Below are 27,176 nucleotides of genomic sequence, written 5' to 3'. Positions count from 1 at the left end.
CCTGATCAGCAGTGAGCATTAATCCCACCTTAATTTTCCTACATCTGCAAGACTCTGGACCAGAGGGGTACGTTTCCAACATGCTGCAAGTTGTAGCGACCTGTGAGAGCTTCACAGCAATAAAAACACCTTTCAGACACATTTCTCATACCTCTCAGGATGTAGTTCTGATAGTTCTGGTCTGCCTCTGCTCCCACTTTGATTAAGCAAGTCAGGCCTTCAGCGACAACAAATTCATGAACCAAGTCCTTGTCATCCTGCCACAGAAGAAAGGAAAAGCTATGTTAGAATTCTGGAAGACAAATAGATAGGATATATCACAACAAAGTCAAATGTATGCCTGCAACACTGACTGTATTTTCAGATGATTTAAGCGAGTTTATGTGGAAGATGTCATATACAAGACATATTGAAATCAGAATTAAATACACGATACAAAGTGATAAAAACCAAGCGTTTACATTTAGGTCAACTGAAGAAGATTAATACCAGTAAAACATTTGACTTTGGATTTTTCATTAAATGCTTGCAGTCATGCTACCTGATATTATAATCTCTTCATATTTTATAAACAGACATCCTGAAAGCCTTAGAGTGTCAGTATCAGCAAGAGAAAGCCACCACTATGCCATAGCATCACTACAGTTTCAGTATTTGAAGTGCATACAAAATTTTTAGAGTTATTTTTTATTACAACATATTATATTTTTCACTCTGTGATACTTGCTATATTTACAATGGGAAATTATACTGTTAAACAAGAGAACGCTCATGGATTCTCACATTATGATGGAAAATACTTAATATAAAAGCAAATACTCCTTAGTGCAGCAGAATGACACCATATCACATACCAGGAGCTAAACACTGAAAAAGACGCCAAGGGAATATAGAACACTGTATCTAAAGCTTGGCTTCTCATCTTACAGAGGTTCATGAAGACAAACAGGAGGCTATTAAAGACTTGATTAAACAGCACTTCATGAATTAGCTACACAAATTGTTTGAAAACAATTTGAAATATTGATGAAACTGAACTACTCTGTGGAGAAAATCATCATTGTTGCCGAATCCCTCTTTGGATTATTTTTAATATAATTATTTTTATATATAAATGCGCATTATATAGAAATTCAGATTTCCAATAATGCGGCCCTGAGAAGCCAAGATCCAGATATTAGATAGTTTCATTTTGAGCAATTGCTGAATTCACTGCATACACTTTCAAAGCTGCCAAGTGAAATAAAATAATCAAGTCCCTTAATGAATTCATTCAATGAAAATTCTAGCCCTGCAATTTATTCTGTATGAATTTTCTTCTTTCACTAGAGCTGATACAGGGATATTTGTAAGGTGACCTAACAAGTCATCAGAAGTTTAGAAATCATGAGAAAAATCTATTTAATGGTGAAATTTATTAAAACAATTTAAATATACACTGTACGTTAATGTATATAGACAAAGTTTACAATGATAAAGGTTATTTATTCTTTAAAAAGTAGATAAAATTAAGCATACAATCAATCATTCTCCACATCTTTGCAAAAGTATACTATAAACCCCCCAAAATCAATAAGATTAAATCCACAATTGAGCTTTAAATTTTATTTATTTCTGACTTCTATTATTTGAGGGGATTATGTTTTTCTTTCTATAGATAAATGCCTTGATAACATTGTCTGAAGAGCCACGATGTTTACAAACTCCCATGTCGGACCAGGCATTATATATGCAAGCACAGAATTTTATGAAGATGACAGATTTCCTCCATCTATCAATTTGCCAAACTCAAAACACAATGGGCCTACCACGATAGCAGAGAAAGAGTATGCAGAGGATCAGCTTATTAACACAGAAGACATTAATTATATTCTGAATTCCTCTGTTTTACTTAATAGTGTTTTACAGGTGCATGCAAATATCGACCCCACAGCAACAGTGGGGCCTTCCCTTTGGTTTCACAGGGGTGAGGAGCTAAATGAGGTGTTCGCTCCGAGAAAAGGACCTCTCTACAGCAGGGGACTTGTGGCAGGCACAGGGCTGAAGAGCAGGGCCACCAAACCCGTGGCCACGGTGCCAACCCAAGCAGCACGTCCCGATGCACGGGAGAGGGCCCAGGAAGGGGCCTGGCCAGGTGGGACACTCAGGCCTGCGGCTGCCTCCTCCAAGCAGCAGGGCCCTAACCAAACGCCATCACAAAGAAGACTTCATGCTAAAGCAATTCATCCCAAACTAGTTTGTGCAACAAGTGATGACAAAATTCAAAAACACAATGTAAAAAAATAAAATAAAATGACTGGGCCAGGGAGGCACAGCCATACCCAGGGGAGCCCAGATGACTTCCCACCCCTCAGAGCCAGGCAACTGCTCTTTCCCCCAAATCCCTTTCTATACGTTTGTTTTACTCAATGAAAATCTTGTTGTCCTAGATTTTTCAAAATTATTTCTCGTGGAATTCAAAGGAGAGGAAGATTTCCCTGGAATACGTTGGCTAAGCTTAAAGTCAAGTACTTTCGGGGTTGAGACACGCTAACTCTAAACTCCGTGGAAATTCAACAAGGACTTTGCATGGCATTCACAGTGCTTGGAAAGTAAGTTACATTGTAGGCCAAGGTCGGTGCTTAAAAACTCCCCGCTACTAAACTAAAGAGGAAAAGTTGCCAGATTTCCCCTACAAAGAGAGTGGGCAGTGGTGGGAACAAAGGCAAGAGACAGAAAGGGCAGATGTACACAGAGTGAAGGAAAACTAACGAAGTGGTAACACATTGCAGAATCAAAAAAGAAGCTGTGAGGAAAATCCATCCTTCAGAACAGTTTCTCATAAACCTGATGACAAATAAATGCCTTTTTTTTTTTTTTAATGAAGTTAAATGTTTGCAATGATAACAATTGTTGGAGCCCCAGAACTTTCTAGTTCTTCAAATATATTTTATTGATATTTCAGTAGACATCTTGATTTTGCATCAAGATGAGAGAAGTGTGTGGCATATCCTTGAGTCAAAGTTTAAAAATAAGTTTAAGAATAAACAAAAAACAAACAACCTCCTCCAGGACTGACCCACAATCAAATATACAAGACTGGATAAGTGAGAAGGAGGAGGAGGAGTAACCACGGTCTGCAGGTTCTGGTATTTGTTAGTAGATGTTAGCAGACCTAATGTTTCCATTTCTGAAAAATAAATAAATAATCAGAAGATACTGAACAAGTTATCTCTATGCACAGAGAAGTTAAAAGTAGTCCAGCTGCAGAAAACTTCAGATCAAAACTAAGAACGAAAGTAAAGTTTTAACAGTACACAGCAATTAAGGGCTGTCGACATGCAGTGAAAGAAAAATTGAAACCCTTTACAACTTTAAGATGTTCCCCATGATCTTTAACACTGAATGCACGTTAGGATATGACCTGGGGAAAAAGCAGCATCTAGTTCCCAAAATACCCCATGCTGAAGATCTGCTTTATGTTGGTGACTATTTATTTATTTTTTAATTATTATTAAAAAAAAAAAAAACACACAAAACAAGGACATTCAAAAAGAAAATGGTGAGCTGTGCCTTCTGGAACTTTTTCAAAGCAGCCGAAGGAGTAAACTGCTGCAGCATAGAGTCATCCTTGACTGAAACGAGATATATTGCAGGAGAACTGCAGAGGAAATGAAGGGGATGAGGGACTTTAACCAGACTGCTTTTGGAAAGCACTGAATAAACAAATCAAACCTGAATTAAAAAAGGCTTTTAAGGTACTTCTCTTTCCCCAAATAAAAGGGAAAAAGAAGGTGTAATGAAGCAGAGCACAAACACATCACGCTCTAGACATAAATTTGAACTCAGTACATTATCTATCCCATCATGTATATACGATGAGAGGAAAGAAGCAAACATCTGGAATGTGCACAGAAAGATGAAAGGAACCCGGGCCCATATATTCTAAATTGAAAGGGGAATGTTTACATCAATTTTGTGCTAGGATAATCTTTTCGGACCCATTAACTCACTGACTTGCCAAGTTAGGTGACCTCAAGAGGAAAGGCTACCCTCTAGCAGGGGTAGGAGGCTCGGGTTTCCAGGAAGAGAGCATTCATTGTACAGAACATGCAGCGTGTGACAACGATATGGACAAGTAGCTGCCGCATACGTGTGATAACAGCTAAAAGGAGGCAGGGAAAGGGTGTCATTTGCTATGGAAATGGACTCCTCCACTAATATTGCGAAGATTTATGAGCCCCTAATCAGGAGGCATTAGAGCACTGATGAGAAAAGCAGCAAAACACGGTTAAAGCTCTCTAGGCTTCCTACTAAGCTCCTGCGGCCATAAAGATTGAGCAGCGGCACAAAGACGAGCTACTTAAAGTCTTTATGAAAAGATACTGGTGGCCTCCCTCACAGAACTGGGTATTTTACACTTTCATTCACAAATTTGGAATGGATCCTGTCTTTTCCTTTGTTTAGGCATCTTGGAAGGAAGGAAAAAAAAAAAAGGAAAAAAAAAAAAAAACAAGACACAAGGTCATGTATGTTGCTGTGTCACAGAACTGTTTTACACCAACAAACGATGAAAAAATTGTTAAATATATTCAAACTGGTAAGTTTAAAGCTTGCTTATCACACCAATGACTGAAAAAATGCACAAATCATACTTTTACCTGTACAAGAGTCTAGCTATCAGAAACAACCCCATAAACCCTGTGGTTAAGGAGTCTCCAGCACTCTCAGATGCCACTAATGCAAAGAAGAGCAGACAAGATTTCCTGCAGTCCTACTTGTTCTCCTGCCTCTGCACCACTGGGTACATCTCTAATGAAGTTTTGTAGGGTCTTATCCAGAGATGAAGACTTGGGGCTTTTCTCAAGGAACACCACTTTGCACGAATGCATCTTATCTGACGTGCAGCTTACATGTACAAAGATAAATTGTTTATGTACTGTTACAGATAAATCTTCCTGAAGCCTGCTATTTCTGTGAACCATATGTTTGAAAAGTTTTACCCAAAGCATGATTTCTTTTTTTTTCCCTCCACAAAAAAAAATTGCTTCGATTTCTAATAAGAATCAAGGTTTTGGAACACAGTTTCTCAAGTAAAACTTTTTTTTTGGTTTAGCTAACAACCACTGGTGAAAGCTCTATTCCAAGTATTTGGGGAAACTGGATTAGTAACTGAATAATCACACTTGGATATGCACATGCATATTTCCCTTCTACATGGCTAACAGCTGTGCAATGCACTGTCTTTCCAAGGAATCGTAACAAGATGCTTGTCTATGAGATTTCCACCAAAGGGAACGTCATTTTTATGTTTTTTCCTTCCTTTCACGAACTATCCCATTGTTTTTGGTTGCCTGAGCATTCCCATATTTAATTGTATGCTGTATGAGTCTCTGCTGTTTCTGCTACAAAATTAGACATCGCACATTTCATAAAGTTCACTTATTTAAATACGGAGCTGTGGGACTCCCCAGCCTGTGCTCTCCACATGACACGCTCTTTAGCGAGCCAGCAATCACATTCTGTACCGACCAAACTTTCCAAAATGCGAAAGTTGCAATAAGTTAGCGTAGAAGTGACAAGAGCAGAGGCAGCCAAGGTACTAGCCACATGCACAAGAATCTTCTTGCTAAGCACAAATAGGAAAAGAAAAAAAAGTTTTGATCTTTGTCTTACAGGAGGGGCCTGCTCTCACACCAAGCATGAACCCAGGGTTCACACATTTCACCCTCTGTGGAGCAGCTTCCCTCGCTGCTCTGTCACTCCACAAGATCCCTTTTAAGAGAGATTTACTCTGGTTCTTTAGGCCACCTCTGATTTTGCCTTTAAAGGAAAAGTTGCCAAAAAAGACAACTTTGCAAAGTTTTACCGCATTCACATTTTTAATATCATGATAATTCAAATTGTCCTGGGTTTAGCATAAGGAAAAATTTAAACCCTACCTGGTTCAAAGAGAAGGAATAGCCTCCCCTGCACTCTGAAACTTTGTGGGGCAGGATACTGGCAGTGCACTGACACAGAGCCCGACCTTCAAGAAGGGCACGATCCCTTCAGATGTTGACTGGCTCCAGGGGTAAAAATCCCTACTTTTTGACTGGGGAGTTAGAGAAATCTTCATTCATAGCTGTGCTCAATCACATAGTGTGCTGGGAAAGCGTGCTGTCCTCACCCTAACATGTAAGAACGATGTCTCCTTGGAAACCCCTTTTCTTCAGATTCTGTTTCCAGGGATATATGCTGCATAGCAAGGGGGCAGAAGTGAAAAAGAAACTCTGGATGATTCCTGCTCAATGTGGAAAAATAAATAAATTAAATAAAAAAAAAAAAAAAGAAAAAAGAAAAAAAAAGAGGAAAAATACAGGATCACTAAAATGTCAGCCCACTCACTGGAACTCCCCCCTGCGCCCAAATAACTGACAGACAGACTTAAAAAAAAATAGAAAAAAAGAAAAACCTTAAATCTCCTTTAAAGTCAAGATAGGATCACAAAGTTGAGCTGATTTTAGGAGGATTAAGGGTTAGGGATTAGGCTTTATTCATTGGGGGATGTAAATTAGCAGCAGAGGGACAGCAGCTGACTGGTGAGGAGAGGGAGGAAGGAGGCAGGTCAAAGAGCAAAGCATGCATGACTGCAAGCATTTGCTCATATAAATCTCAAATGACAATACATCTGGTGCTCTGCCACAAGAAGGATGCAGCACTACTGCCCAACATACGCAAAAAGCCTCCTCTGTTAGCAAGCAAGTAAAGGCAGAATAATAAAATCTGCGTTTCTTACTGTTAACTATAGTATTAATGATGGTCCTTATTCTACCCTTCACATTCCTAATATTGCACAGAGAATAGAAATCTCCTTTTATTATTTTTTTTCATTCCCTGGTTCTGGCAAACCCCAATGCGTGCAAAACCACCCAGAGCTGGTCCCTAACCTGACAGCCCATCAGTACCAGCAACGTGGGAGCACCTGGCTGCGGCCAGAAGGCACTTCCCTTACCTGAGGGCTTCACATCCACAGGCCCCCCATATAATTTAAAACGTTTATAGGGTGCTCTGCCCCAGTAGCAATGGATAATGAGCAGCCAGTTCCTCTCGGCCCTTTCAGCTGCCTAGCTAGCAACATGACCCCAGAGCCTACATTAGAAATATCCCCCAATAAAGCCGCCACGAGAATATTTTTAACTATTGCTACCTGCCTTCAGTACACACCACATCTGCTAGTTACCAGCAAAATAATTGCTCCCATCGACAAGACTACAATGATGTAGTAATAAAAGAGTTATGCTGTGCTCTATTAGAAACAGAAATCCCAGGCCGTTTCTGGAGTCCAGCTTTTTTTATTGGCTAAGCAACAGGTTGCATTTTATATATCAAGATTGGCTTGCAATGCTTGCAGTCAGAAAAGCTCATTTTGGCTTGAAAACTGAGTAAACACGGTCAGGAAGTGATTGAAGGAGCATGGACCGCCAAGATATAATTTATAGTTATTTTCCCACACTTTAAACTATAGTTTTGTTCTTTGGACTCCAGAATTATTGATATAATTAAAGTATTACACTGCCAATCCAGAAGTGCCTGATAGTATCTAATTCAATTGTCACTGTTTATTTCAGTCCATTTTAAGAGCTAAGTCACCTACTGCAAACAAATCTGGAAAGAAATCATCCCAAACACATACACATGAATATATATACACACGTCAGTGCAAGTGCTATGAGTCCCTCAAGATTGTGTTGCTGTTCAAAACTAAGTTACTTAAGCATCTATGAAACATTTCTCGATGTGGATGAGTCAGGGGTTAAACAGGTAAATCTTAGCCATGAAACACCTGCTCTGAGGCAGGGCACTACTTTTAGAACATGAACCAAGCACATCTCCCAGGGGCAGCGAGGAGGAGAGTCTTCTGCCATCATGAAGAGCCCATCTCAAAGTATTTTTACTCTCTGCTGCTTGGCAGCTCTTCTCAGAAACTATCCCAAGCTGAGGATGCAAGGTCAGCTGTTGTCCTTGCTGACCTTCCCCCAGCACAACTAGGAGGAGAGTCCCGCAAGAACAAGAGTGCCCAAGACTGCCACGTCCCAAAACTGCAATCAGTTGGTGGAGGTAACCAAGGCAGTGGCAGAAGCAGCCAGTTTGTCCCTTAACCAAAGCTCCTTCTTCTTGCTATCTGTTGATTGCAAATGCACTTCAGCTGCTTTGCAGCCCTCGCTGACTGTGCCACCGCTTTCACCCCCTGCCCTGCACTGACTCCACATCTCCTATTCACTTCCCTCCTCCAGCCTTTCCACCTTGCCAATTCATCACATGTACAGCTGTGATAACACTATGCCATTAATCTTGGAAAGAAAGAAAATTGATCTTCTATTTAAACTAGTTCAAATGCAGTCCAAACTATTGCTGATTATGGATTCCCACCTTGGCATAAATAAGCTGATAAGCAAAAGTAATGTTTTATTTACAGCCATTAATCCCCAGGAGTCTCTCTTCTGAAACATCATCAATACAGAAAATGAATATTCTGTTGATCCACAAAAACAGAAAACTTCACATTTTGTATTGCATTAAAAACACCAGCAAAACAAATAAGCATTTGCCAGCATTTCCTATTAGCAAAGAAGCTGTAACATGTTATCTCACACCTGCTTTATAAAGGGACAGATTTAAATTGTATGCCATTTTGCAGTTTCTTCTGAAGAGTTGGAAGAATACACAGGGGCAAATCAGAAGTTTCAATTTAGTAGTTTTCATTACGTTTCAAATTAAAACACATGAAAATTAAACCAATATTCGAATACCAAACATGCAGTTCCAGTACATGAAGAATTACTTCAACCTTGAGGATATTGGGAACGAAATCTGAAATATCTTCAGGTTTTGTTCATCTGTTCATCAACTATACACTTGTATGAGTGTGTCTTTTCAAAGAATGCAAAGACTTCTCAAGGAACAACACCTGAGAAACAACAGATACTCAGACACCTAAGACATCCAGCATCAGCAGCATAGCTACTCCAGTAGCCATCCAGTAGCATATGGAAGAAGTCTTGAGGAAATAACTTATAGATAAGAATCAAATGTTGCCTTATTACATTTGTAGAGATTCCTTAGAGTCAAATCAGTGTTTATTAGACACAGTTAAGGTAAATTTCAATCAGTATATTCCAGCCAACAAGAAACAGAAATAAAAGTATAGTAGCAGGTAGACAACAAATACTTCATGCATTCATGAAAAGATTTAAAAGTTTTAAACTTTCTTAGCAATTTATTTATTTATTTTTTATTTTTTTAGAACAATCCTCTCTAGGGAAATCAAAGCAACTTCTTAGAATAGGGATATTCTTTGATGGCAGCTAAGCAGCAGATTAAACAATATTCTTGCATTATGTTACCTACCTGAGGAAGTTAAAGCAGACAGGCAACAGAGGTTTCTCTCTTTTTCATGACTTAATCAAGAGACCCTCCAAGAGGGGACAGGTGGCAGTCTGCTTTACAAGTGATGACAGCAGCCCCTAAATCAAGTGCCATGCCACTTCAGACCCCGAGGAGTCATCAGTCATGCTCGCAAGAGTGGAAGGAGCAGCCTCCTTCCTTGAGATCAATGAGGCACACACAGAAAACTCCTTCTACTCAGCTAAGGATGATTGATGACCCCTTAGCAGCTGAAGTGTGTGACATTTGATTTCATTCACTGATAAGATTATGTATATCCAAACACCTTCCAGTTAATGTTTCCAGGGCCCCTACGTAGCTGTTCAATGTAACATTTTATACAAAGCTCAGCTGTTCAATGATTAATGATTTTTTTTTGTTTTAAACAATAGAAGAAAATTCTGTAAGAGAATTTTGCAACGGCATTGTCTGATATTCTGGTAGCAGCACAAAAAGGGAATCTAGGCTCCTCAAGGAAGATAGTGGGAGGTCTCCCACATTTGTCAGATGACACTTAGTGAGGAAAAATGTCCTAAAAGAAACCTGACTTTCTTCCTTAATACTTTAAAATATCTTTTAAGGTCTGCTTTTTAGAAAACCTAATGCATTGATTGATTAAAGATTGGTTAAAAATACTTTCCAGAATGTTAGGAAGCCATGTAGGTTTACAAGATTACAGATTTTCACATAGTTGAAATATGCTTTGTAGCTCTTTTTACATCATATTCTTATCCATCTTATTCATATTGTGAAATTATGCAATCACCATAAACTGAAGCTATGCTTTGAAACTGCAAGGCACTTTTTTATAGTTTCTAAGACATGCTTACTTTACATTAAGTCTACTCATATCAGAGGTCTTGTAAAATAAACCTTTTTAGTATCAAGAAATTGCCATAGCACTGTTTACACATATTATAGTGCTTGAACCTAATTTATCTGCTTTTAAAATTGATAAGGATTGAATTAAATGTTTTAAGCAGGTGTATTTTTATCACTTGTAAAATATCAAGATCAGGTAGCACAATGTTTTTGTTTTCAGATGCTGATTTTCTAAGTGCCACATTTCACTGTATTCTCTTCCTGTACGCCTTTGAGTCTTTTCATAAAATCATTAAGGTTGGAAAAGACCTCCAAGATCACCTAGTCCAACCATCACCCTACTACCAGTATCACCCACTAAACCACGTCCCTAAGCACCACATTCAACCTTAATCACCCTCAGGGTTGGTGACTCCACCACCTCCCTGTGCAACCCGTCCCAGTGCCTGACTGCTCTTTCTGAGAAGAAATGTCTCCTCATTTCCAACCTCAACCTCCCCTGGTGCAACTTGAGGCCATTCCCTCTAGTCCTATCACTGGTTACCTGAGAGAAGAGGCTGACTCCCAGCTCCCCACAACTTCCTTTCAGGTAGCTGTAGAGAGCAATAAGGTCTGCCCTGAGACTTTCAGCACTTTACACAAAAATTCACAAGTTTCTAATGACCTCAAGAACTAATACTTAAGGCACCACAGAAATCTGTCAGAAAATACATTACAAGAGAGTTAAACTGCAGTCCTTCAGACTGTCAATTATATCTGTATGGGTATATGCATGTGTGTATATACACACACACAGACACACACACTTGCACACGGTTATTTTAAGGTCAAGTGCTTCCACAGTACAAATATTACTTTCTTTGCTCCATCAGCTTTTCTTCGCTGAAAAGAGTACTGGTAAATCCGAAGAATAATACTGGAGTACAGTCCAGCAAGAGATCATGGCAATGACTTTATTAACCCTTCAGAGTGAATTACAACAATCAAGTAACGTTGCTGTTAAAGCAAAATGCTTCTTATGTGCTTTATCATTTCGCCAGAACATCCCACCATAAGAAACCAAACAGAAATTCCATGTTTGTACTTGCCAAATGAATCTTTCATTTAAAATCTGAAACAAAGACACTACTTTTGCCAAACATTGCTAAGCTTCGCTGAAGCCTTGCGTGAAAAACCAAGAGCTCTGACTATTTGGAATTCATATTTGATGTAAAACTTGGTCTGGTTCCCACTTAGTGCAAATAAGCGACTGCACACTACCTTGAAGCTCTTTAAATTAAAAAATGATACTGACACAGAACTGTGCCAAATTAACTCAGCTCTGATGAAATGATTATAAAAACATGGTGTTACGAACTGTCTTGGCACTTAAAGACATAATGAAGTCTCCATAACTTTCTGAAAGCTGTTAAAATAAAAATAAAGACTAGCTTTGAAGTCAACATTTTATTTCTGCAACAATATAATGCCGAAGAATTTAAAATACTAAATACAATGAGATATAAAATCAAACAGATGCTTATTTTGAAAAAATAGATTTCTAATGGTAATTTTATTTAATGTCAGACTAGAAGAGAAATTGGGTATGACCATTTGGACAATAGTGTTTGGTCTATAGTTTTATGTTAAGTTGTATTTTTCTTCACTAAAAAAATAGCTAATTTTTCTAAAACATACAAAAGTTATCTTATCCTCTCTCATGGTTCGTTCTGAGATAAACCGAAATCATGCTTGAGAGGTGCCTTTAGCAATGTTGCTAACTATTAATGACAGTGAAGCTGACAAGTAAAACGAAGCATACATCATGCAGCATTTCGTTTTCCAGTATTTAGTACACCACCTCAAATACTCAAGCATACGGGATGAATACTCTGCAGCTTGTGGAAGATTTTTCTTCTGTTCTTCGCTAATGAGAACCTGTATTCTGAGAGTATACAAAGATCTACCAAGTGTGCCTTCATCTGATGAATGGCCACATCTCTACTAGAAGTAGCTACTTAATGTGCTAACAGATAATTCCCAAATTCCTCTCTGTATCATATACATTAGGGAGCAGGGAAGTCAAATTCTTCAAGGAGAGTTATGTTTTGAAACTGTCAGACAGACAACCTGAAAACTAAATTCACTCCTGGTGCACTTCCAATGATCTAGATTTGAACTGAATTCTTTCTTTAAAACTAGGCAGGCAATGCATCTCCAACAGAAAGCCTGGTTATCTCTTTGTAATAACTAAAATGTTGAGAGAGTAACGTTGACCTGCCAGGAATTAAATTAAAAGCCAGGAAACATGAGGATAACATCAGTTACCTATGCAACTTTTATGACTAGATTATGATAAAGTCTTCAAATGCACCATCACAGTTTTACTATCCCGGTCTCCCGCAGAACCACAGTTCATTCACAGTGTTTATGTGCCTCTCTTTTCCGTTTCCTCTTCAACCCACTGCAATTAAATTTACTAGATGGATAAATATTTACAACATCTCCATCAAAACAGCTGACAAGCTGGAAGACATATCTTACTGGTGGGTTCTCTGAAAGCACTGCGTGCTAGGTACTCAGAAACACATACTAGACTTCAAAGAACCTACATGGGAAACATCCAAACTGGGAAGCGTTTTGATGGGAGGTGTGAGAGATGTGGCATGGATGGGAAGAAAAAGGCTTAGCACTCACAGTTAAGTGTGTCTGAATGCTTAGATTCATGTAAGAAATACGTAAATTGATAGAAATACAAATACTTCTCCAAAGGTGAGCCAAAAGAAAAGCAACCAGAGAGGACTCTTGAAAAGCTGCCTGATTTCCTCTAAGCAAACAGTCCACCTACTTGGCAGCCTCACAGGGAAAACCAATTTGCATCATCACAATTCTTAAACAGCCTTTCCCTGGGAATGCCTTCAAGAGACAATGTTTTTCCCAATCAGTTGACTACAAGATGATCAGACCTGTTTGGGAACTGAAATTCCTTTCCTTTCCAAATGTTTCAAAATTCAAAAGCTTTGTTCTGACCCAGAAAAAATAAACAACCTCAACTACAAAATTATCCGTGAAATGAAATCACCCTTTATCAGCTATTCCTGTGCTCAGAAAAATCGTCATCCTGGCATTTACTAAATTCTGAATACTTCACCTTAAAACTTAAAAAAAATAAAATAAAATAAAATGCGTATTTTGGAAAACTGCAATTCTGCAGTCCTAGAATTCTGAAATGTTATTCTCCCTATAAGAAATGTTTATTTAAAACAAAATAAAAATTGCTAAACTAACAGCTTGAAACCCTTGCAGCTATTTCACAGACTTGCACCTACCCGTTGCACCAAATAACATATGGAAGGTTGTCATCCTCCATATGGATCCATTAGTAAAGGAGGTCAGGTGTTTTTCTTATTGATTTCATTTATATTTACTGATCAAGACAGAATGTGTCATCCTGAATTCCATTTTAGTATCACATTTGCAATATGCTCTGGTTTTTACCTCCTTTTCCTGACTTCTTCTCTCCAACAATGATTTCCTTTTGGCCCTGCATCTTTTCCAAGGTGATCTCCCTAGCCCATAAAACCAATCTGAAATCTGAGCTTTTTATCCAGTTCACTTACATATCACTCACACCACTAATCTATCACATCAGCTCCTTCTCTACAGGCCCCAAACAATCCTGCTGTTTCCAGGTCTCCTCCAAAATGAACACATACTCCTTTGAGCATGAACACACCTGCCTTTCCTTAAACTTAACCCATCAGTCACAACTAACACCCTCCAGCTCCACAAAGAATCCTCGGGGCTAATCCATAAATAAGTAATTCTAACATCTTCAGAGCTCTACCACTACATTTTGGTTCATCATCAGATCTGTCCTATGGTTCTTGCATCCTTGTCTCAGGTTTTGGTGTGGCTTCAACCTAGTCTATTTGTCAACAATATGTCTGTAGATGGAAATCAACCCAACATGGAGCCACCACCCCTGTTTACAGTTTCCTAGCTTCTCTTTTCATATTCCTCCCCCCTCTGCCCCTCTTCCACTCTTCCCAATGCAAAACTATGCCATTGTCCAAATGAGCAGTCTAAGTTTCCATGCAAGAGTTCCAGTTTTCTTCTCTCCTGTCAGGTTCCAACCACTAAGCCTGATGTTACTTTGCATCTGGTTCTGCCTTTTGACAGACTGAACGAACAGGAATGAAGAACACAAAAAAAAAAGGCCCTAAGAAGCAATCAGATAATCACACATTACAAATGAAGTCCTGAAATTCTCTCTTTTACCAGAAACTGTAAGTTATTCCCTATGAGAGAGAGAGAGATTGAAATTGAAGTCATATTCAAATCACAGAATGGAGAGCCAGTATTTGCTCACCTGGAATATTTGTTTCAATGAGAAAAGTGCCCGTCTCAGCTCCCGTCCATTGGAATTGTAAAGTTTTTCTGGAAAAGAAAAAAAGACAACAACAGGAAGTTCAATATTAACCAAACTGACAACACCAAAAAGAAAACAGTACAGATTTTGAAAGACTTGATGGCTAGTGCTCCAATGTCCCATTAGGTAGAGTTCTGTCAAATTAAGCAATATTCTTTTTTTAATACATATTTAGATAGATACATATATCTATATCTATATATAGACAGTATTCACTTATCAAAAACACAAGTAAAACCTGGGTTTAGTTGTCCATAACTTCAAATGGCATCTCCCAGGTAAATTCACTATAGCTTCAACTACATCAGCAAGAAACTATGCTGTAAGGAGTTTTCAAAAATGCCTAGAAATAATCAAATTGTTGCATTAAGGCAAACGTAGGGTTTATTGAAATACCAGATTAGTATCAAAACATATAACTCAGAGCAGTCTTTGCTTTTGTTATCAAAACTAGAGCCACTGAATCCCATCCTTGACTGCCTTCCCTCTAGACATTCTTTTCTTGTGTTCTCATCTTTCTATTGTTAATTCCATTCTACAACGGCAATGAACATTAATACCAGAAATAGACGGACAGTCTGTTCTAAGCATAATTCAAAACAGTGTTTTATTCTCATGAAAACTGATCTTGATCTTTTTTCTAAATGAAGCAGAAGTCTTCTTTACATCATCCAGTACTGAAATATATCTGCCGTCATTTATTCCCCTATTAGTGCATACTCGTAGAAATAATTTTAAGTAGACAAAAGGAACTCCTCTGCTATCATTCTGTATCCTACCACAGCATCTGTGCCTTTGGAAGAACTCTTGTATCATATGTCTCGAGTTCATTGCTGTGTATCTGGAAGTGTTTTGTAACTCTATGGATGGATGGAGAAGAACATACGGCTCTTCGAGTCTTTCTAGCCTACTACACAGGCATATCTGATAGAGACATTGCATACAACACTTTATACAATCTTAAGTTTCACCATGTTGAATTTTATTACACAAATGCAATCTGAGGTCAATTACAAACAAAAACCTAATCTTTGTGGCCACCTGCTGTGACATGCTTCTCCTGACCCACAGATCATCCTACAAGGACCTGCTCTGCAATAGGCAGTAATAGTGGACTCGGCAGGCCATGAGATCAATGTGGACATGCCTGTGGAGTGGGAATATTCATATGAGAAGATAAACTTCTAAAATCTGAGTTTTCTCTTGCTTTCCCACATCTATTTCTCTTTTAATTACTAATTTACGCTACAAAATAAAATTAAATGTTCTCACTCGGGAAATCACCAAAAAAAAAAAAAAAAGAAAAAAAGCCCAGCATTCAAGGCTTTAATGCATTTATAACTCAGTAATCCTTTTCAACTTAAATTAAAGAAGGCAGATTTTAATTTTAGAAAAACATTCCTTATTCCCAACAGTCATCTTCAACCAAGAAAAAAAAAGTGAAATAAAACTTCAGCAAAGCTTACACTTTTTTTTGGTAAACTTTGAAAGTAGTTTTGTTCATCCCTAATTGCCTTTGATTTCAAAGGCAAAACGCGTAGAATTGGCAAAACTATTGTTGTTGTAAGTTGTCTCCTTCCTTGCACTGTTTATAGATTCCTGACAAAACATTGGAGGAATGGATTTCACTCGAAGCCATAAATTTAGAGGCGTACTTTAATTACTCTAGCTTAAAAACACACTGGCATGTGAAACTACACTTCTTGGCAGGATAAAGAGTAATTTTGTCAGAAAAGCTTAAAGAATAATAAAGGCCTTTTAAAGACCTGCTCTGTCAACTTTACATGCCATATAACACAAAATATTCCTCTTTGAAAGATACCTCCATCTGGCATTTGTTATTACTAATTTCCCTCTATTCATAATTCAGCATCATTACAAGCCGAGTCTCTCCAAACAAGGCAGCACATTATCATCTTAATTAAGAGAGGCACCATTTCTTAAAGTGCTGGCAACTTTGTACATAAATATCAACTTTCTAACAAATGCCATCGGTGTGTTTTTTTTTTTGTTGTTGTTGTTGTTTTTTGTTTTAACAGGAACAGTCATCATCCCAGCCTGGGGTAAAGTACTAATGAACCATTGTCATGATCCTATAACGCCAGTTGCTTTCATTGGTGCATGCAAATTTTTGGTACATCTCAGGGGAACAATGCCGAACATTTTTTCTCTTGGTCTTTTCACAGAATATAACATCATCCTTGGCAATGCTATCCCTCCTCATACACAGAAAAGATGACAAATTAATGAATGCAGTCCAAAATAGGGCCTATCATTAGAGCTGAAGGATCAATACCTACTGGCAGCATCACATTTTTGTAACAGCGGTGGCAACAAGACAGCAGCACATAGCCCAGACACTGGAGCTTGTCTGACACATGTTTTGAGGAGCAACAGTGCAGGTAAGTTGTCTCATTTCGGACTTTTATTACAAAGGTACAGCTATCTACACAAACGTACACAGTTCCCTCCTCACTTTGAGCTCATTGTGTCACAGCTCAGAAACTCAAGTTTCTCAACATTTCACCTAATATTCTTACTCTAGGGCAGTACAACCAACTTCTGATACTGCTGGTGGCCACCAGAAAGATTCACAGAGCATGACCCAAGGAGGTAAATGAAACAGTCGCTCCTCTGAGCGATGCTCTGTGAGAAGATGTTTTGGTGTAGAGGACTCAGGTCCAGGGTCAACCTTGGCCCAGGCAGGAAAGCCCAAGTAAGAAAGTCTGTCATGGGCTGCTTTCTACAAGCTTTATTCTGTTTCTGTGTGCTGTATATCAGAAAACCCTAAGTGTTTTCACCAGATGAAAGCTCCAGGGTACTTGTTAAGAAGCTCCTGGGCCTTATGGGATCCCCATTTGCCAGCAGTGACCTAACACCACAGGGGCCTCCGGCCTGGTACCAAAAGGCCCGGACTGGAACCAAAGCTATGAAAACACAGGGGCAGAATACAGAAGGCAAAAATAACCAGTAAGGCCTCTTGCTGTGGTAGAAAAACAAATTAAAACAGAGATTGAAAGGCACATTTGCTTACAATGTTTTCACACTGAAGGTGATTCAGAAACCAAAGAAGATAGCAAATGCTTTTTAACGCTGGCTGTTTTACCGTAGCAATTTAAAGCATTGCTCTCTTTTAAAGAGATTGAGAGAAGTAGCTTTCCACTTTAAAGTACAGAGGTGACCACAGTTGCTGTTACCAGAACATGAAAAGGGCCAAGGACAGCCCAAAAGACCTGAGTTGGGTAAACGTGCTGTATAAATACTTAAATACTTAGGCCAGGCCTGCATTACACAGAAACTGAACCTCTCAACTTCAGGCAGGAAGATGTGCTGCTACGCCTTTCCCTAAAGCATAATGACCCTCTGGCCCTTTTGTAACAAAAAACACCCACAGCACAAAACTTCTTATCTTTATGTCTTTGTGCAGGTCAAGTATGGACTTGGAGAAACTACACTCATACACTTCCAGATCGGAAAAGATAAATTACGTCAGGGAGTCTGAGGTATCTGACTGTGTCTACCTAGCTATAAATGACCAAAATTCTGACAGTTATGTCACGATAAGCTGTGCTATTGCTTTTATTTCTTGAACAGAAGTAGTCAGAAAGGAAAGAGTGGCATCTATATCTGTGAAGAAGGTTTAATTGCAGTTATCTAGATGATAGAGGCCTCCTGGTGGTTTCCTCTGATGGTAGCTAACACTAGAGGGCACTGCTTATTTCTTTATTTTATGAAAGAAAAGGCACTCTATCCCTCCATGGCAGCTTCCCACTGATCAAGCAATACTGACTGTGATGCTAAAATTGGCACTTCGTTAACCTTGAAAGCCTACTTTTTAGTTGTGGCCCGCATGACATCCTGAGAAAACAAAAAGCTTCAGCACTGCCATCCTCAAACATTCAAAATCAGTGCCAACTCTTCTGAAACCACCTGACAGAAAAACAGGTACAAGCTTCATCATCATTTGCCTTTCTGTAACACTCAAGAGTCACGTTTTTTTAAATTATCCTTTGCACCATATGGATAAGGTGTATTTTCTTGACAGACAATGACAGTCTTTGCTCACCACCTCTTCCCACAAGCAGGATGCTAAATATAACTGAGCTGGTGATATAAACACATACACAAGAGGCAGCAAGCTGGAAGTACCTCTTTTCAAGCAATAACAGCACTTGGGGAACATGCTTCATGCTCAGAAAGAAAACCATTATTTATTACCCTAGGTTTTTATTTGTTTGCTTTTACTTCTATAAAAATAATTCTCCTAGAGAGGAAAGAAAAACAACACATGGTAGGTGATTTCTCTAGACAAATTTCATAAAAACGTGATGCTGGATGTGAGGCAGCAGAGTCTACAATTGGCATCTTTTCAGAAAGCAAGAAAAGCCTTTAAAGGTATTTGTTTTATCAGACCACCAGTAGCTTTCAAAGGTGACTATATGTTTTCAGAAATGACTGTCAGAGGCTCAAGTTTCAGTGAGAATTCAACTCCTTTGACTACACTGAAATGAGATTTTTAAAGAAAATAGTATCTGGCCTTTAAATTATTGGAGAAAGTGGAAGAGAAGTCAGTACTTTCATTGGGGAAATACCTATTTTCAATCCACAATTAAAAATACAAATAAAAACAAGAGAACTGGCTGAATATTGCCTGGTTCAGTCTCATGTGTTACACCTGACCTCTGACCGACAGGGTACCATTCTCCTCCCTTCCTCTTCCATCACACCCATTGAATTAGTCCCTGGGATATAGTAATTTATGTAGCATCAGCCTTTTGAGCTATTGGCAAAGGCTCGCGAACATCTGGCTGAGCACAAATGGGAGTTGCTCTGCTTCACTTGCTGCTGCCTGAGTGACCTCCACATCTCCCATCTATGCCTCTTTTCTTTAAACGATAATTTCAAGATGAAGCTCCTTTCCTTACAAAAACATGAAAGGAAGATTAACTCTACATTTGATTACATTAGCAGGGTACCTGGTGCAGATCTAATTAAAAGGCATTTTAAACACTTCCTGCCATTCATTGCTGAAGTCCGTGAATGGGACAGAAGCAGCAATATTCTCCGTCTTCCTCTAGCAAACTGGCTAGTGTTTAGAAACTCAAATCTCATTTTGCCTCCCTGAAACAATGAATAAAACACTTTTGTTTAAAGTGCTCACTAGAAGGAAGTAATAGTTTATCTCTTTTAGAATTTAAATCAGCTGGGTAGTTTTCCACCAGCACTGATGTGGGGTGGGGCAACAAGACGTGAAAAGAAAAAAGAAAATTGTTTAAAAAAAATAGAAAAACCTCTTTTCTGTAAATGCCAAGTACCACACCTCCAAATTTATTACTAAGTTACTACAACTTTAAATGGGTGTTACGCTATCTGAATGAATTCACACCAAAAAATTACAGAGAATTGGATAAAAAACCTGAGCAGCAAAGTTAAAAGTTAGGCATCCCATCCTGAAAGCTGGCTTCATGGAACAGCCTGACAGACCTTACCCCATTACTCAAGTGGGCCCATGGCTACGTATAGGACTATGGATCTATAGAATGACTGTATTTAAAAGTAATTAGTGCAGTGTGCCATTCTTTCACTGTACGTCAAACAAATTCAAGCAATACCCTAAGAAAAGACCTGGTCCTATGCCAAGAAGAGTCTCTCTGTTGTTTTGTTTCTGTCCACAAAAGCTAGTAATAAATTTGCTGCCAAGACAATACATTCTCCTTTTACTCTTGGACCCCCTAGAAAATACACTGAGAGAGGATTCATTCATAGGCAGATTGCCCACTAATAAATTAACATAATTGCTGCTTCTGCTGAGATCACTTCGTTTCACACATTTACTCTTTTTTTTTTTTCCCCCCGAATCCTGAATCTGATCTTATTTTCTATGTACAAATAGATGGTTATGTATTCATGACTGCCCAGTGTCACACAATCTCAAACCATATATTCTCCCACTAATCCAGGGACAAACGCCAAGCACTTAGCAAGGAAAAAGGGGTTTTCCACAATAAAGTACGACCTGATGAAAAGCAACAGGCTGAGCACAACTCACGCTAAGCTTGGCAGCAGGACCCCGAGTCCACCTTACTGTCAACGCTGACCGAGCCCGAGGAATTTCCTTGCCTGGTGAGGAATGCTGCCCAGCCTCACAAAGAGGACAAAACCCATTTCAGCTCGTTTTCATTTGGAGACAGCACAGCTGCTTAGCTAATTAGCTGGGACAGCCCCTCTCCTCAGCATGAGGTCCTCTGCCCCCACCCCAAGAGGGGGGATCCTTTGTGGGGAGAGGATCCTGTTGCACATGCATATGAGAAGAGTGCACTGTCAGCCTGCATCCTTGTTCCTTGTGAAGGGTCCACAGGTGGGGAGTGGGAGGAGAGAGTCACAAAACAGCCTCAGACATCCTGTCCTGCCCCGTATCCTGAAGACAGAGGCTTAAAGAAGTGGGTGACACAAGCCACTTGTGGAAGGAAGGCATCTCTACATACAGGGCAGCCCACGGGCTTGGGAGAACCTCTGGGACCTCTTGGGAGAGCAGTGGGACCTCTGCTGGGAGTGACAGATACCCAGTACCAGCAGGATGCCAGAGCAACACTCTACTCTCACACTTCAGGGGTTTCTTGCCTCTTAGGTGTGCTTTTCCTGCTGCAAGAAGCCACTGGCAACAAACATCCTTTGCATTTCCACAAGGAGGAAATATAGGATAGACCTCATTTGGGGAGGGAGGTTTTCAGCTAATGTTTTTTGAATGTTTCTCTGAAGCACCAAAAGTACTACTCTCTATCACAAGTGAAAAGCCCCATCGACATGGAGCTAGGAAGAACATTTATCACACTGTCCATACTCACTACAACAAACAAATGCCAGTGATTTACACTAAAAGGAGAAGCTAAAACACATTAATAATTTACACAGTAAAGTGCAAGAGGCAATCTTCGTTTTCATCTGGATCCTGCAGGTTACAGGTCTGGAGTCTGGTACTCTCCATTGCTGTACATTTTGTCATGGTAAGAATAAGGGAATATTAAAAACTGATGGTGTAAAGACTTCTTTTCACTATTTTGATTTTTAACTTGCTTAGTCTATTAAGGCCCTGCTTTCTCATAAATAACAAAGAAGGAAATAGAAGCAGATGTGAGCTGAGAATGGGGTGAAGCTGGCTGACAGAAGCAGGCTACTGCATTTTCCCTTACTTTTCACTGCTACTTTCCCCACTCAGTTCTGCAGAAAGCCATCCCAGTTGTCTCCTACTGGTGCTGTGGAAAACAAGGATGTAGGCAGTAAAAAAGCCCAACAGCAGAAGAGCATAACAGCAGGTTACACATTTAAATTATGAACTACAAAATCAAAATGGGAGAGTAAAACCCAGTGTCAACACACTAACTGCACAGAAAACAGTGGGAGGAAAAAAAGAAATCAAGCTTCATAAACTAGTTGCCTCTGGAGAGGTGAAGAAAATACATGGGCTGTTCATTGAAGAAAATAATAATAATAATAATATTTTCTAGAACTGGCTTGCCTGGACCAGCTGGAGAGTTCTTGGAAATTGTTGCCAGGCCAAAGCCACAAAAAGCATCTGCCCTTCTTTACAAGCTGAAGGCTGCGAACAAGCAGGGACAGCAAGGCATCTTTCACTGACCACCGGAGTTCACCACAGCTTTTCTTTCCATTCCCAAACTACGTCTCCCACATTTACCCTTCCTGATTTTGCCAGCTAGAATATCGAATTCCCTCGAGTTGTACTTCGCATCCAGTCTGATGCCTGCTGACACATTCTGAGCACAGGGGGATGGATGTTTCTGTTCTTCAGAGCAGTGGCAGTGAAGCACGCTGTGCAGGTCTGTGAACCAAGCACTGAGCTGGCAGAGGCTGCTCAAGCAGGTCTTCCTTCCTTCCGTGACATAAAAAGCAGCACTAGAAAGGCTTATTCGAAAGTTACAGCCTTGCCAACATATTAACAAAATAAAGATCCTCTGCCTGTTCAGCATATTCATTCCAGCGACAGAGCAGGCACTGCAGCACATTTCTCTGCAATGATTTATTTAGATAGGTCCTGCTCACTTGAATGCAAAGGCACTAATACGCTCTTTAATTCTCAAGTGCAGGAAACAGCATTGCAGTTTGATAACTTCAAAGGAGGGCACTTCCATACGCCCGAAAAAATGCTGTGGCTGCTCTCTTGTAAGAGTCAAAGGGTTAGAGAAGGGAAAAGGCTAGGGAATGAGGTCAAATATTACAGCACTGTATTACAGAAAGTGGTGATGGCAGAGACTTAAGAGGTCATCTTGTTCATCCCCCTGCTAATGCAGAATTAGTCCCTAGAGAGTAATACAGTAGGAAAGTAGTTGTTATACTAAAATATAGGTTACATAATTCAAGTGAATGGAGCCAGGGAAAACTGCTAGAAAGGAAAATAATATAGAAGAACGTACTGTTTTCTTTAGAGATTATTGTAACCAATCTGAGGCTAGAAAATAATTATAGAAGAACATGAGTCGTGACGAATCTGCAATCTCTCTTTTAGTTTACAGTGAGGTCTCTGAAATGCTGAACTGTATGCCTGTGCTTGAGCAAGCATATCAGTGCCTCCTGGATTACAAGCATTTAATAGCATGATGCTAGTCAGCTAGTCATTATCCGAGTCTTCTGGTTTATTCCATTTTAAATACGCTGTGCCAACATGCTGCCCTGCATATTCAGCAAGTATTAGGAGGCAAACACCAATGAGCAAATTATAGCAACCAATCAAAAAAAAAAAAAAAAAAAAGGCCAAAAAAATGTAGGCACACACACCTGCTATCCCTAGAATTACGACTGTCTTATCTGTGCTGACAGCTTATCAAAAGGCAAAAACATCCGAGTGCGACGAGAACACAGATTGGTGCCAAGAACATGAACGAGCTCCTGAGCTTCAAGTTCAGACCAAGTTTCACTGTTGCATAAGATGTGCCAAAATAGGTCAGAGGATATCTGCAGGACTAGGGCATTCAGTGACCCCAGACCATCCTCGGGAAGTGCATCAGGGTTTACCGGCCTAGAGATCCCTGAGGATGCAGCCTCTTAATCAACTGCAGGTGTTTGACCCCCAGCAGAGGTTGCTTGAAAATTTAGGCAGCAGGTATGGACCAGATGAGTATCTGACAGCAAGGCAGCAGGCAAAAGAGAGAGCATCAGCAGGGAGCTATGATAAAAATCCGATAAAGCCGCTGCTTCTCAGAACGCTGCTAGAGGCTGCAATGGTATCGTGCATGCTTAATTAAATACCTGAGTCTGCATTACCAACGCTCAGAGACTTTCCAGTCTTTCTGCCAGTCGTTGAACATTTTTAAGCGGCCAAACTTAGGCTTTACCTAGTTTGAGTACAGAGAAGATCATTTCAACCAACCAAGACTTTGTTTAGTTATGTATTACACAGCCAAGAACAGACAGTCCCAGTAAGCAATAGTCTCACAGTTCCTAGCAGCCATGATCTCAGAAAAAGACATTAGGTTAGGGAAAAAGGCCTACTAAAACAAGTTGACCAGTCTTTTTCCATGCAGTTTGATGTGTTTTAGGGTTCTTCTTGACAGCAGTAGGGCAATATTGTCCTGGATACCTGACCTGGTTGCCCGCAATACCCACCTCATTATGTACAGTCCTGGGGCATACTCAAGATATACGGATCAAAATGAGAAAGAGAAACCACACTACAGCTATTTGAAAGACTGTATGAAAACTGTATTTGAAAGACTGTATGAAAGGCCGCACCTCGAGTACTGTGTTCAGTTTTGGGCCCCTCGCTACAAGAAGGACATCGAGGTGCTTGAGCGGGTGCAGAGAAGGGCGACGAAGCTGGTGAGGGGCCTGGAGAACAAGTCCTACGAGGAGCGGCTGAGGGAGCTGGGCTTGTTCAGCCTGGAGAAGAGGAGGCTCAGGGGCGACCTTATCGCTCTCTATAGGTACCTCAAGGGAGGCTGTAGCGAGGTGGGGGTTGGCCTGTTCTCCCACGTGCCTGGTGACAGGACGAGGGGGAATGGGCTTAAGTTGCGCCAGGGGAGTTTTAGGTTAGATGTTAGGAAGAACTTCTTCACTGAAAGGGTTGTGAGGCACTGGAACAGGCTGCCCAGTGGAGTGGTGGAGTCACCATCCCTGGAAGTCTTCAAAAGACGTTTAGATGTAAAGCTTAGGGATATGGTTTAGTGGGGACTGCTAGCGTTAGGTCAGAGGTTGGACACAATGATCTTGAGGTCTCTTCCAACCTAGAAATTCTGTGATTCTGTGAAAACCCAAATCCTGGAAGAGGATGTATACACAAAGAATATAGTTAATTTAACAGAAATTAAGTTAATATAAGCTGACTCGTAACAGAAAGAGGAACAAAGAAACCATCAGATGTGCGCAGAGGGTAGCACAAATACTTTGAAGCAGATGTCAAAATAGTTCAGGGTCAGCAAGCTTCCCATTGCTCTGACATCGCTGGGACGGATGAAAAATGCACCATTCTGACAACTGAAAGGAAAAGAAAGCCCCGCGAATAAACTGGAACGGAATGGGTAAGATTTTAGAAATCAGTAGAAGGGGGCCTCTAGTTAAATCCGTGCCAATGCGGGAATCTTACCCGCCGTGGATGCCTGGCGGCCGGCCCATTGCTGCTGCATCTGCTGCACGGTGCCTTGCAGCCCGAGAGACGTGCAGAGGCATCCCAGGAACGTGGCACAGGCACCGTGATAAGCTTCGCACGCCAGCAGGAGAGGTAACACCATGTGGGAGCTGACGGGCCTGAGATCCACGCACCAGACCTGGCAGCCCTGTGAGGCAGCCCTGCACTTGCTCTGTTTCTCCTCTGCAGAGTGGTTTTCCCTCAGGTGATTTTTTTTTTAATTACTACTGATTGTTGTGAATGCAAAGGCTTCTCCAGCAGTGGGGAAACACGCCTTTGTATTATCTAATGGACTGTAGACCGCAAAGATAAAACAGAGGAAGGATTTCAGCCCTTCACATGTTTATAAATATGAGGTAATAGCAGGGTATTGTTCCTCTTCTCATGTACCACAGCCATGGTAAAGGGGGGTGCTCAAAGCCACACGCATTTATTTATTTTTTAAATAAAGTGAATTACCAATAAATGACCAAAAAGTGAAGCTCTCACTTGATGACCATGAGTTTCTCCTCCATTTCTACAGGTGAAAAATACCACACATGTTCCAGGAACAAAACGTGTAGCATTGCTAGTCTCCACGACAGCATGGTTGGATATAAGTGTGACGGAGAATACCTGAACAACCATTTCACCTCCATCAACAAATATAAAAAATAAAAAAAAACTCCATGCTAAATGCTTCTCTCAGTTGCATTTGGAAATCAATGAATTTTGCATGAAATTCCAAGCCCTTCAGATCAAGGAAGGAAGTTCAGAGAAGGACCAGCAGCAAAAATTACTTGAGAAACTATATCAAAACATGACTGAAAAATACCAGAATGCAACTTCGGAATGAAGTCAACTTTACTTCCAAATTCTTGTTTTCAACTGTATTCACTATGTTCTTATTTCCTCAGCAGACTACGACCCATACACCTCTTTGCAAGCAAAATGAAGAGAGACTTTTCAATACATTTGTAAATTTAGATTGACAGAAAGTTGTTTTTTTTGCTTGTTTGTTAGCACGTGGGACATGGGTTTCACAAAGGAACTGGCAATATGTTTTATTACTTCGTTGTCCAGTTCAAGCACTGGATCATTCTTACAGGCCAACGATGGTGAAAGGAAAATGTAATTAAAATCCTTATCTTTAAATTTACGTACTATAAGCTTTAAAACACACAAATGGCAATTCACTCAGCTAGGGCACGTTACTTAGAAGGATCCAACTTCCCCTGCCACAGCAGCAATATAATGTCAAGCTCATCCACAACCTAATGTATATGCATATATACATATTTTTCCGCACCATGACAGTTTGGAAGAAGATTTCTTAAAACAAACAAAAAAAAAAAAAAAAAAAAAAAAAAAACAGCTCTATCAACGGGTTTGCTCTTCTGAGAGAAAAGCCTCCTAATGCCTCCCCAAGCCATGCTTCCCCTATGGGGAAGCAGCTCTCTAGACCTCATGACGGTGACAGACCCTACAGAGCTTCTAGCTTCACTTCAACTAATTTTCTGGTGAGGTTTCACACCCCCATCAACAATTTTCCTAATAAATATAATTTAAAAGAGAAGTCACTTCAGCTATTGCTTTCCTTTCCATATGGGTCGGTTCTGTGCTGGTCCTGGCAGGTTTGAAATAGGCACGAAATACACTGCTCACCCCTTAACAGCTGAACAACCCAAACAAGCGTTGTCAGCACCAGCAAACCTCTACGCCTGTACTTGTTAAAAACAGTAATAATAATAAAAAGCTATTTCTGAAGCATTTTAGAAGAATTTCTCTTTTACCCTCCACAGAGAAAGCACTATCCTCAGAGGGCTCTTCAAAACCATCTATCATCCATTTATATTTTCAAACATTCCTGAAGTGCAATCTCTGTTTACCATACCGTGCTGCACTTGGCCTGAACTTGTTTAA

General features: G+C 40.0%; 1 protein-coding gene across 4 annotated transcripts in view; it reads right to left on the bottom strand.

The window, feature by feature from the left end:
* Nucleotides 1-27,176, bottom strand: part of FHOD3 (formin homology 2 domain containing 3) — a 374,500-nt gene that overhangs the window by 190,609 nt on the left and 156,715 nt on the right. For all 4 annotated transcript variants that reach the window (XM_032181589.1, XM_032181586.1, XM_032181590.1 and 1 more), the window contains exons 4-5: nucleotides 14,579-14,646; nucleotides 152-257 (exon numbers count right to left, since the gene is read on the bottom strand). In XM_032181589.1, the coding sequence (XP_032037480.1) occupies nucleotides 152-257; nucleotides 14,579-14,646 (174 nt within the window). The remainder of the gene's footprint in view (nucleotides 1-151; nucleotides 258-14,578; nucleotides 14,647-27,176) is intronic.

Source organism: Aythya fuligula, chromosome 2 (assembly GCF_009819795.1).
Source record: "Aythya fuligula isolate bAytFul2 chromosome 2, bAytFul2.pri, whole genome shotgun sequence".
NCBI classification, from domain to species: Eukaryota; Metazoa; Chordata; class Aves; order Anseriformes; family Anatidae; genus Aythya; species Aythya fuligula.
Note: the sequence above shows the minus strand (reverse complement) of the source record. Positions and strands in the feature narration are given on the sequence as shown.